Below are 13,762 nucleotides of genomic sequence, written 5' to 3' on the forward strand. Positions count from 1 at the left end.
CATCGATATCGATATAAATCAATTTTGTATATTTCAGTCTGTTTGTTAACAGATAACGAGATCGTCGATACAAAAAAAAAAACACATATAAAACAAGGTACTTGATAGAGTACTATCAGGAAATTGTTCAGTAACTTTTGTTTTAATTTGTTCAGTAACTTTTGTTTTAATGTTTTATATTATTTTCACAACTGTCATCACATTTTTGCATTTATGCTACGAAATAAAAGAAGGTAAAAAAACTAAAGCCTCTAAGGTATCATTGTCATTTAAAAATTTGATAACGACGCGTGCGGTCCTGGTACATCACTATGCGAGATTGACACGCGGCGCGCTCGCAGTACAGTGCGGCATGAGGTGCTTGTCCATGGCAAAATATTTGACATGCCGCACACAAAAGAAACGGTTTCTTTTCTATGCGTGTGTCCAATATTTTGCCATACGATTTTTAAACGAAATTGAGTCCTACTTCAAACTGTGATCACAAAAATATATGTGTCTCTTTTCTAGTCATTGATTAACATATAAAAAACCTCGCCGCACCACGGTGAAAACCGCGATTTTGGGCGCCGCACTGTGGTGTAGTCGCTGATGGCCCGATACTGGACATGCCGCAGTGAACGTGTTAACCTTATGACATCTCAAGTTTGTACTTTGTATTGAGGTCAAAACTAAGTAGGTTATTATTTACCAAAAAAAGGAGATATAGTTTTGTGTTAAGGGCTATATCTCTACAACGATAAAATATTTTATTTTATATGCAAAGAAAATTAAGAAACTTTAAAACTTCACAAGTATTTTCAGATTTTACCGAAATTTTACCGATCTCTAATTTTGTATCTATAATAGGTAGGTAAATATTATACGGGTTTCTTATGATTAGTCCCTAACAATATCGTTAATAATTGATACCACTTGTCTTATAATAACATTAAAGCCGAAGAAATGGCTTATTTTTTTCATTTTCTATATTACTTCACTTTGTATACAATGAAGAATAAATAAATAATACATATTATCTTCATTACTCCTAAACATGAAGTAATCCGTACTCAATAATACATAATCTCAATATTTAATTACCAAATGTGTATCAAAGACAATCGTGAGAATAAATGACTATGAGAACGAAGGTGAGAATCGATAATTATTGGGATCTGGGACATTTCAGTTACGCTAAACGCGGATGTGGCACGGGTTTGACATGGTTCGCGGTTCGGTCGCGCTATACGTGCAAATGGAGTTTCTTGCCAGTTCTTCTCCGTAGATACTGCTTTCCGAATCGGTAGTAAATGTTAAAAATATGTAAATGAATGAATTGAATAAATAAATGTCTGAGTTTAAGTTTGATTTTGAATGGTTTGCTTGTATAGTATAAGGCCTTATATTGTGCACTAGCTGTGCCCCGCGGTTTCACCCGCATTGCTCCGTTCCTGTTGTTTTTAGGGTGATGATATATAGCCTATAACCTTCCTCGATAAATGAGCTATATAAAACCGAAAGAATTTTTCAAATCGGACCAGTAGTTCCTGAGATTAGCGCGTTCAAACAAACAAACAAACTCTTCTGCTTTATAATATTAGTAAAGGAAAATTTTAAAGTAACTGAACAGATTTTAAAACTTCTAGTTAAATGTTTTTTCAGAGCCGGGACATGCGGTTATTTACGCTACATATACATACGATATAATAAAGATTTAAATCATTGTAAATAAAGCCTCTTCAAGTTCACACATTTTATTACGAAGAAATATAGGTACCTACATTTGAGAGGAATTTTTGTAAACCGTAGCATTTTTTTTAAATAATTTTAAAAATTTTATTTTTATTTGTATTTTAAGCGATGGTTTTATTTTAAAACGACTTTTTTTGCTGACAATAGTAGTTAATCAGTATTAAGTAGGTGCATATATTATATATCTTAAAATTATTAAAAAAAGTTATGTATTTCCTCTTAAGGTTATCGATCGTATAAAGGGCCGGCAGATCTCAGATTTCGTTAAGAATTGCATTGCGTACGACACAACTTTCTCTATTGCGGCATCGCTTGCGCGTGCCCGAACTTTTGTTTGGCCATTTGGCAGAGTGCGCGCGCAATTCACGACGCGTTTAAAAAAATAGCGCGAAAATAATAAATTCGTTAAAGTTTCATGAATTTAAACAGAATTAAAATTATATTAAAAGTATCTATTGAACAGTAGTAAAAAAATATTTAATTTTTTAATTCTATATAAGACCGCTTTCGAGTGCATTTTTAAACTGTCAATAAAAAAAAAGATTTTGGCGGGAATCGTGTTCTAATTTTTTTCTTTTTTTTGGAAGTGTTGTGTTGTGAGTTTTAAAATGGAACGAAGATAATACGAAGGAATTGCAGTGTAAATAAAAATGATGCGTTTTAAGAAATTAGTTTGGCTGTTTATTTTATTATGGGTTATTCAAGACTACGCTTTAAAGAGTGATATACTTTGGTATACATTGAGTTGTGTAGTGTTATTAAGTATAATATGGAATATAATCACGTATGATTATGACTATTGGGAGAACAAAGGTATATTTTCGCCCCCGGCGTTACCTGTGGTTGGTCATATAGCCACAGTTGCAGCATTGAAGGAGCAAGGCGGAGTTTGTTTTAAGAGGATTTATGATGAACATAAGGAAAAACGATATTTAGGTTAGTATATTAACGTTGATTTTTACGGTAATTTTATGACTTTAACGTTGTTAATTTTTTCCGATAACGATTTGTAGGAAATTTAGCCATAGATTTCTACTTCCAATATCACTATTATTATCTCTAACTATATTGTTTAACTCTTTAAAAAATACACATAAGGGTTTTAATTCGTAGCTTTTTTATCATACAAGTTATTATCTACCAAAATGATAATTTATAAAATTCTCTGACAGGTGAACTTACTAACGCGAACGGTGTATTATCGTTGCTCTTACCTACTTCAGATTTTAGGAATAGATTAAAGTAATGCTAAGATGTATGTATGTAAATTACCTTATTTTTAGAATTTAGATGAAGGTTCTAAGTTTTCATTTAAGTATTTAATCATATAGCGTGCGGACTGCGGTAATTTGAAACTTTACAATGTAAGCAATAGGTATGTAGGTAGATATATCGGTTTCCAATTTAATTACTCAACTATAAGTTGGTAATAAATTTTAGCCAATTATCTCATCTCCTGTTTGTTTATGTTTTTTTAGAAACTTTTTTATGAAGCAATTTACTAATTAGTAAATGTTACACCTAACTTAAACAGTTTTAATTTTGATGCGTTCTTGGTCATATAATTATTACGATTAATAATTAAGTAAAAAAAAGTATAGAAAATATTTACAAAGTTAAAAAAAAAAATAAACTACAAAACACTCTTTTATATGGACAATGGATCAATGGACAAGGATCAATGACAATAATAACTTTGAAATTATTATTGTCATTGATCCTAAGTGTACAAAGTTTGAATTGAATCGGTCCGTTACTGGGTCAAAATCAAGCTCTTTATTAATATTGAACAAATATGAAGAACATAACACCGTAACATGTGAAAGTTATTTATCTTATACTCTAAAGTAAACGGGCACAAGATTTACTTTTAAATGAAGAGATGATCAGTAATATTTCATAACATTTCCGGTCATTTTTCACACACGGCGCAATCTGATCCCATACTAAGCTTTCGCTTGTGTAATGGAAACCAAATGGCTGATAAACATACATACATAATTTTTAATAATTTCTTAATTAACACCCAGACACCTAACCAACATGTTCATCACACAAATATTTGCCCTGGGTGGCAACCGAACACTGTAATAACCATAGATAATTACTCATTTTTATAACCATATTTACTCTATTGTTTACAGAATGTACCAGTGACATTCCTACATTAAATATGTATCATACATAGTCTTTCATACAAAAATACATGCCAAATTACATAACAGTACTTTTATTCGGAACAAAAACAAAACAGTGAATAGTATTTGAAAATTAAAATGTTATTTACAGCTACATTAGTTATGTAATAAAACCGGCTCAGTCCTCGGTCAGTTCCCGCGATTTTGTTCATATCCGCCGATTATTTAACATTGATAATAAAAACAGTAATTGATAGGACCTTCAAATAATAGTAATAATTAAAACCTGTAATTAGATAATGCACATCAACTTCTCAATTTTGCTGATTGTAGGACAGATTAATTTTATCAATCACAAGATTATTAAACTTTAAATAGGCTCTTATAATTTCCTATTTCAATTTTTGTTCATAATTTCTGTTTAAATCCATTAGTAGACTATGTAGATAATAACTATGAATAATTTCATAGTTATCTTAATTTAAATATGCAATATTAAATTCAATGTTGGAGTCTTATTCTCACCTTGTTACTTTTAAAATAAATTATTTTTAAATACCATCTTAGTTTTCTTATCAACATCACTATGATTGCATCATATCATTTCGTTGATGTCGGTTATGGGGCGGATGCAATTCACATGTAGGTAATCAGATCGTTTCAAGCAGTTGAGACCGAGGTGACGGCTTGAAGCTGCGACCGCGCGGTGAAATAAAGACATTCATTCACTGCCGTACACGGAGTGCTCGAGCCGTCGCGACTGCTTCAAGCCGTCAACTGCGTGGTTTGTAGCAACAGCTCGAGCAGTCAACGACCCACCGCTCGAGCAGTCCGTGTACGTCCGCGTCGCTCAGCCGTTAACTGCTCGAGCAGTCCGCGTAAGGCCGGCCTAACTTTTATCTCCACCTGTCATCATAATCTATTCAAACGTGGCATAACGAGCTTGGTTCAATGCTTGGATAAAACTTATCCGTCCAATAAAGTATTACACGATAATATTAAAATGTCACGTAAACTGTCAAATACGGGCAATTAGAATACGTTTTTAAAATGGGTAGTTTTATACATTATTCGACGAATAAGTTTGGAAAAATCAGCCCTAAGTGGCATCCATCCCCATAATAGACACACAGAGCAGTATTAGTATTCGTTAAGCAGTAGCGTCTAGCGCCATCACTTACCTATACTGGAGATAATACTTCTATAAGTCATAATGGTAACCCCTAAATATGATACTTTCAGGAACACACCAATTCTACCAACGCACTCTAGTGGTCTGCGATCCAGAAATTATTAAACGCATGTGTGTAAACGACTTCCATCACTTTACGGATCGAGGGTTTAACTTCAATAAGGATACCGACCCTTTGGCTGAGTCTGTGCTCTTTTTGAAGGGAAACGAATGGAGGAGGCTGCGAGCGAAGATATCTCCTATTTTCTCGTATGTTTTTTCACTTTAATGTCAAGTTTATTTGAGTTATTATTCTAAGGGGTTAGTGGTTCCCTTTCCAGTATTCAAAATTGTCCATGTTTCCTTATTGAGTAGATTTTGTTTTCCTGTTTTGATTTTGATTTTAATAATTTATTGTATGTCTACATTATGTCGTATGTGTCTGAATATCTTCAATTTGAATTAAATTTATTTCTTTTATTACAATAATTGGTTTTCTAAAAAGCCCATTTAGTTTCATGTTTGACCCTGATTTTACCTTTAGAAATACATGAATTCTAATAAGTTTCGATGTTATGTGTCTTGCTGTCCATGTTAAAATGTAAATAGTATTTTATTGTAATAGTTTACATTCTGGAGATAATAATTTAGAAAGAGTTACCCTTATATATAAGTTTTACAATTATCTTTACAGGCCAAACAAATTAAGAGGAATGTTTCCTCTCCTAGAGAACACAGCTAACGAATTCTTGATTCGCGTGAAAAAGCTCGCAAAAATTGAAGATAATAACAATAATATAACAGAAACAGTAAAAGCTGATACTAATGAAGATATAAAAACAGATACAGCAAAAACTGATGAAGTTAAAGATAAAATAAAAGATTTTAAAGCCAAAGATGGTATAATAGTCGATTCCGAGAAACTAGTAGGAGGTTATACAGCCGATGCAATAGTGCCTTGTGCTTTTGGACTTAAGAGTAATGTCATGGATAATGCTAAAGATCCCTTCGCTGTGGCATTACATGCGTTTTATGAAATGAGCTGGTTTAATATATTTGAGAAGTGAGTATTTATTTCTATATTTATAGGTCATTTTATTATTTTTTCCAAAGATCTTGAATGTAAAATGTAAAAGCGAAATTAAATATCTTATGGTCTTACCACAAAACAATTTAAACACAGTCTAACTTTAAACCAGGGATCTGTCACTTTAATAGTTGTCTATGTAAAATACGACAAAACCAGATTAAAGAGAACCCTGTCTTAAGTTTTTTGTGGTGACAGATAGATTTTTACTGTGTCGTTAAATTATGTGATTTTTTGATAATTTTCTAATATCATCATTTTCAACTAAAACTTGCTGTGTATTAGATACATAATCTCCTAAAGACCCCCTGGCGTATTAATTATTAGGTACAAATCTAGTTTAAATAATATTTTTTTCCTGGTTTCAAAAAATTAACTGATAATAATTTATTGCTTTATTTTCTTATCTTTTGAACTTGCTCTTTTCAGGACAATGCGTCAATTCTGGCCGGCTTTTGTGTTATTTTTCAAAATCCGTATCATTCCGAAGAAAACGCATGATTTTTTCTACAATATAGTTACTAAAGTTTTGAAAGAGAGATCGAAAGGAGTTCAAGAGAAGAGAGGAGACTTTATAGATATGATGATGGCCTTACAGAATGAAGACTGTAAAACTGACTTGGAAAATGATTATAAAATCAGTGAGTATGAACTCAAATTCGAACTCAAACTAAAAAAAGAGCGTGTGTGCCGAGCACACGTGTTAGAAGTGAAACTTCTTTAGCAAGATTCAAAAATCCAAAATCGTCGCCTTACTTCATGACGTGATGGTATTGCCAAGACGCGACCTTGAAATTTACTCTCAACGCGCCTAAAGAAGTTTCACTTTAAAAATGTTTATAAATTAAGTTTGTTAATAAATATAGAGGCTAAAAATATTTTTGCCCCTAATTAAAAGATAAGGCAATTATGATGAAACGAAAATAATTGGTATAAGTTAATCTATCAAAAAACTTTACCGGTAAAATAAAATTAGGCACATACTAAGTAATATTATAAATCCAAAAGTAACTTTGTCTGTCTGTCTGTCTGAAAGGTAGTATTTTATTAACGTATAAGATATGAAATTCGTATTTTAACTCAATAATAATTATTCAGATTTATGTCCTGCAAAATATATTTTATTCGAAACCATCTCTAATTTTTATGCTATCCCATTTTCTCCCACGCCTGTATCTTTTAACTGTCGCTTTTTCCTTTCATAATATGTTATTATATTATTCCTTTTTTCAGCGGACATGATAATATCAGCGAACGCGTTCATAATATTCCTAGGCGGGTTTGAGACAACATCCTCAACTCTAGCGTTCCTCTTTCTGGAACTGAGCGCACATCCCTCCGTACAGAGGAAGTTACGAGATGAGATCCAACAAGTGATGCTGGGCGGCTTCTCGTATGAGAGCCTGCAAGAGCTCACGTATATGGAGATGGTGATACAGGGTAAGGTGGAAAATTTCAGGATTTTTTAGGTTTTGGTGAATTTCAGGGTATCTTAGGTGTTGGTGATTTTTGAGCTGTTTTGCGGTCTTCTGAAGATATTTTAAGTACTGGACTATAGGTATATGTATGTACACTTGATAAGAAATTTTTGGCAAAATTTCCAGAATTGGGAATTCCCGGGGTAGTAAAATCTGCTTAGGATTCTAAATATTAGCAATTTATGTAGAAATAAAATAGTTTTGGGAGGGTCTAACAACGTCATCAATAAAACAGAGGAAGTTACGAGATGAGATCCAACAAGTGAATTGTAAAATCCTGAAAATTTTCAGGACTTTATAGGTTTTGGTGATTTTTGAGCTGTTTATGAATTATTTATGAATTAAATTTCTTCAAGACACCCCGTCTTGAAGAAATTTAATTTACTGAGTCATGGGGATGTTGGAAAATTTAGATAACATTAAAATTTTAGTGATTTCTATATTCTTGACATCTGCTCTGGATAGCAATGATTCCTAACATGTTCCTAACTTATAATCAGATAAGGCGGCTGTTAGACTTTGTCACACTTTAGTTATTTAATATTCCTGTAGTTATTGACAATAATTGACAGCTACAGATAGTTAAAAAAAAAATACCTCAACTATGTGTTGTAGCCTGTAGGACCAATGAAATCTCTAAGGACACATTTCCTTTCCTCCTAAGTTTCATGACTCAGTTGATCCCGGCGGTGGATGCTGGAGGCCAGGTGGATGTTGCATATTTTGATTTTCGAAAGGCGTTCGACACAGTCGATAATGACATCCTCTTAAAAAAATTTGCTGAAGTAGGATACACCCCAAAGCTATTAGAATTCTTTGTGAGTTACATGAGAGATCGGCAACAATATGTAGATTACAAAGGCTTTCTATCTGAACCATATTACACTAGGTCAGGCGTGAGCCAGGGAAGTAATTTAGGACCTCTTGGATTCTTATTAATGATTAATGATTTACCGGAAGTGATTAAACACGGGACCTGCTTACTATTTGCGGATGACTTAAAATTATTCATGAATGTGAAAAACTATATGGATTGTAAACTTTTACAGAACGACATTAATAGAATTGTTCAATGGGGTCAGAGCAATAAACTTTATTTTAATACAACTAAATGCTATGTAATGAGTTTCACTCGCACTCGAACACCGCTACTTCACCAATATAATATTGAGTCGAGTTGCATAGAGCGAGTCTCTCAAATACGAGATCTAGGGATATACTTCAACTCTGATTTAACATTCTCTGATCATATTGTAAACATTTGCAAAAAGGCTTATAGGAACCTAGGTTTTATATTGCGACAATCACGGGAATTTACCGATATCGGAACTATCAAATCACTATATAATGCACTGGTAAGAAGCCATCTTGAATATGGTTCAGTTGTATGGGCTCCGTATGAACAAAAATATTCGTTTATGTTGGAGCGAATTCAAAATAAATTTTTAAGATATTTATACATGAAACTTTACGCAGTGTACCCATATTATCCTTTGCAGTATCCTACTCTTTTTGTTCTCGGAATGGTAGGATATTACGATTTAAAAGTGCGAAGGGAGTGCCAACTTGCACTGATACTGATACGTATACTACGGGGCAAAGACCAGAACCCGCAAGTTTTACGAAGCATTAGTTTCTGTGTACCGGACGCATATGTATGGAAACGTCGAAGCCCGCCGCTTTTACTTGTTCCCCAGGCCAGAACTAATTTACTGTCTAGAGCCCCTTTGACAAAGGCCATCCATGTTGTCAATGAGGTGCACAGTAAGTCTGACATTTTTTCAAATAATTTGAGTGAATTGACAAAGATTATTTTAAATTTTATTGCTTACTCCTAGTCCCAAAATCTAACATATTATATATACAGTGTTAGATTTTACAACTTAATTAAATTGTTGAGAAATGAGTGGCTTTATTTAAATTGATGTATTTTTATTGTTTTATTATTTTAATATTGGATTTATAAATGAATTTTATTTTCTGACTATTAATGGAATATTATTATGTTTTCAATTGGAAATTATCTAAAACTGTATTAAGTGTACTTAAATCAATGTTGTGATACTGTTATATTATATTATGTACTAATATTGCGTTTTTGAATTAAATTTAGTTTTTAACTTTTAATTTAATATGTTTTAAATTTGACATTATTACAAAATATGAATTATTCAGCTTTATATATAATGTATTAATCATTATAATATTTGACTAGAATTTCAAACATAATTGTAGCGGTTGTATATTATAATCTTAATTAATGTATTTTTTTTTTCTTTTTGTATTAATGAAAAATTGTATTGTAAATTTGACCTCCCTATCGCATTGGGTAAACTGTAATGATAGGAATGGTTTTGTATAAATAAATAAATAAATAAATAAATAAATAAATTTCAAAAGATTAATCATAGAAGTTCGTATCAACTTATATTTACAATTCCGAACCGATTCTTTATTGCTATTATATCCCCATAATATTTCCAAAGTTCTCTTCCCAATGTTATTATAATTATCATGTATTTTTTTGAAGTGAAACTTCTATATCGGGGTTGGACAAAAATTTAGTGTAACACTTTTGCGTTACGCCATACACGTGTCATTTTTGCGTTACGCCGTACGCGTGATATTTTTGCGTTACGCCGTACGCGTGACATTTTTGCGTTACGCCATACTCGTGACATTTTTAAGGTCATAAAGAAGTTTCACTTCTTACGTGTGTACTCTAGTACACGCATACATTTTTTTTCTATTTTATTGTAATATTTATGTATTTATTTATCAGAAACATTGCGTCTCTACCCCCCGTTTCCAACAATACAACGCATGTGCACACGTGACTACACTATCCCGGGGACAAATAGCGTGGTGGAAAAGGGGACTATAGTGCTGTTCCCCACTTTGGGGGTGCAGAGGGATGAACAGGTGAGAACTACACGAATCATTATAAAAGTTTGGTTGTTTAATTATAATTTTTATTGTATCCAAAAAAGGGCGTGTGTACCGAGCACACGTGTCAGGGGAGAAACTTCTTCGGCAAGATTCAGAGATAACAAAATCGTCGCCTTACGAAATTTTGCTCTCAACGCGCCTGAAGAAGTTTCACTTCAAAAAGATTAATTTTAATAGCTCAAAAATTATTTAGATATTAAATTGTGCTTTGGTGCAGGTATTATTGTTTTTTATGACTGATTTTAATTTTTATTTATTTTACATTTCTTAAGTTTACTTTTGGATTAATTTTTTCCAATGATAAAAAATATTTTAACTCATTTATTCCAATGATAAAAATTTTTTTAATAAACCTAGATTAAGCCAATATGTGTAAAGTGTGCAACGTCAATCAAAGTGTATCTGTGTAAAAACATATGGTTTTTAAATAAATATATTTTTCATTTTCATTTTTCATTTTCATTTTCATTTAAATATAACATTTTTATTGACTAAAGTTTTTTTTAATATTATAAAAAAACATCTTTTATTACCTTTGAGATTGTCAAGTTGCCTCTTTCAATGCCACGATCTTTTTTCTATAAAAAAAATCCAAAAAACAATATTTCTTAGTATTTCGAGAACGCGTCGGAGTTCGTCCCGGAGCGCTGGGCGGAGGGCCGGTCCCCGCCCCCGCCCGGCGTCTACATGCCGTTCGGGGACGGACCCAGATATTGTATAGGTGAGTTTTATTAAAAAAAATATGGACGGTTTTGTACAGGTAAGTATTGTAAATAAATGAAAAAATAACATTACTATATGTAAATACTAGCTGCTCCGCGCGGTTTCACCCCCGTGGCTCCACACCTGTTGGTCGTAGCGTGATGATAATAAAATTAATATTACCTTCCTCGATAAATGAGCTATCTAACACCGAAAGAATTTTTCATGTCGGACCCGTAGTTCCCGAGATTAGCGCGTTCAAACAAACAAACAAACTCTTCAGCTTTATAATATTAGTATACATTTATACATAACTTTTCGCCCGCGTCTTCGCCCGCGTTTTCAAAGGAAAACCCGTATAGTTCCCGTTCTCGTGGGATTTCCGGGATAAAACATATCCTATGTGTTAATCCAAGTTACCTTATATATGTGTGCTAAATTTCATTATAATCGGTTCAGTAGTTTATGCGTGAAAACCATACATACAAACCTTTCCTCTTTATAATATTAGTATAGATATATTCATTACTTCAAATGAAGAAATGAGATTTTCAAACAAAAACAACTTACAAATTCTAAATAAAAACTTAGTAGTTATGTAATAAATGATGTACCTATTATATTATGTTACATACAAGACGGCTTATTCATATTTTCTTACAATAACAGCGGTAGGTACTTGTAATATTTATTGTTCATTCTATTTAAATATGGATCATGCAATATCTAATATCTACCTTACCTATTTAAAAATAATGTTTCGGAAATATTACTCCTTGAATTATTATCAAACTTAAAAAGCAATGTTTTGTATCCAATTGTAACCATCTTTCATCACATTTCACTTGAGACCGAAAGTAAGCATTTTTTTAGTTTAACGTATTTTGAACTTTGTTCCCTTGGTTTTAGCAACTATTTTGTTATAATGTGGATTGTTTTTATAAAGTTCTTAGAATTAAACATTTTAACTTCGGAGAAATTTAACACCGTCCTTTTATTGTGTAATACATACTTGTTTAACCGACTTCACAAAAATGACATTTTTACCGTAAGGTATTTTGCGAGATTTTTTTGTGTATAATTTAAAATTTGATAACAAATAAATTGATTCAAAATTAAGCTCACCTTCTTATGAAATAGTCATTAAACTTTACATAGGTATACTTATGTATTTTTTATTAAGTTATATTTTTTTAATTGTATTATTTTTACAGGAAAACGTTTCGCTATCATCCAAATGAAGTGTTGTTTAGCAAGACTCCTTCCACATGTAGTCATAAAACCTTTAAAGGACGCAGGGCCCCGCTTAGGGCCCTTCGAAGCTGACCCTTTATGCCCCATGACCCTACACCCTGCTGACTCTAGGGTCATCATCAGTTTATTGTAAAAAAAAATGTGATTTTTTGTCGAAAAAAATTTTTTTTAAATATGTAATGTAATTGATCGCATTTTACGAAAATATACAATCAATTTGTGTTACAAATGTTGTTATTTTTAATAATCTAGTTACCAAATAAATAAATTACGTCGAATTGTGTTTTATTTTACATAACCAAAAATTACCCAAATATTATTTTATAAGAAATAATATAACTTTTAAAATATGTTTACACAGAAGACGTACCTATAATATATCATGATTATAAAAAGGAAAAAAATCAATCAATAATCATAGGCTTTCATTTATTAACTACATATACATCTAGTCAAGGAAATATTATTTTTAACCGACTTCAAAAAAAGGAGGAGGTTATCAATTCAGCCGGTACATGTTTTTTTACAAGCACAATAAGTTACTAAGTTACATAAATAAATATTACACAGTGAATTCACTAAACATGCTTATAAATTGTAAATTGCATATTTTTCGAAATTCTGGCGCGTTCCGAAAAAAAGCAAATATGTACCGATTTCACATACCTAGTAGGTAATACTATTTAATTCATAAAATTGTACACTAACAATACAAGCTAAACTAAAATTATTAATTTAGAAGATAATGTAATGTAATTTATAAATAAATGGTCGAAAGATTTACATTTGAACAAGGCTTTCAGTTAATTTTATTAATTCTAAGAAAAAAAAACACAACAAAACTTTTAGATATTTTTTTTTGGTTAATAACGAGTTTTTACTTTGATTATGCTGAACAAAATGAATTTTTGTTTAAAATTAATATCTGTGCACTCTTTTTATTTTTTTAAATTTTAATATTCAATTACATATTTAGTGAAGTATATCACATCACACATGCCATCAAAAAATCATTTTTTTTATTTCTGTTAATCTCCGAAACAGCTAAATCTATTTTATCAGCATTTTATTTTGAACAACTAACGCACGAGGAAAATCTAAAAATAGATTTAAAATAAAAAAAGAAATGCTTAACACGGAAAGATTATCTTAACATATTATTAATAACAAAGGAAATATTTACAAAAACATAACCCTCTTTCAGGCGAAGTTGGATAAAGTTGTAAGAATAAATATCATACGTAATTTG

General features: G+C 31.6%; 1 protein-coding gene across 2 annotated transcripts; it reads left to right on the forward strand.

The window, feature by feature from the left end:
* Positions 1 to 2,040: 2,040 nt before the first annotated feature.
* On the forward strand, positions 2,041 to 12,791 carry LOC149479796 (cytochrome P450 6B2-like). 2 transcript variants are annotated; one of them, XM_089707402.1, is made up of 9 exons: positions 2,041 to 2,670; positions 5,115 to 5,313; positions 5,738 to 6,106; positions 6,560 to 6,771; positions 7,364 to 7,570; positions 10,391 to 10,530; positions 11,170 to 11,195; positions 11,233 to 11,278; positions 12,474 to 12,681. In XM_089707402.1, exons 1-8 carry the CDS (start codon positions 2,385 to 2,387, stop codon positions 11,276 to 11,278), a joined length of 1,485 nt encoding a protein of 494 aa, XP_089563528.1. In that variant the 5' UTR covers positions 2,041 to 2,384; the 3' UTR covers positions 12,474 to 12,681. The 2 variants fall into 2 exon arrangements, with proteins under 2 accessions (XP_089563528.1, XP_089563527.1); XM_089707401.1 differs by having other exon boundaries at positions 2,042 to 2,670; positions 11,170 to 11,278; positions 12,474 to 12,791.
* The last annotated feature ends 971 nt before the right edge of the window (positions 12,792 to 13,762 follow it).

This window comes from Colias philodice, chromosome 19, assembly GCF_061535455.1.
Source record: "Colias philodice isolate Cphi_HAF_F1 chromosome 19, ilColPhil1 Martin Lab GWU primary, whole genome shotgun sequence".
Classification (NCBI taxonomy): Eukaryota; Metazoa; Arthropoda; class Insecta; order Lepidoptera; family Pieridae; genus Colias; species Colias philodice.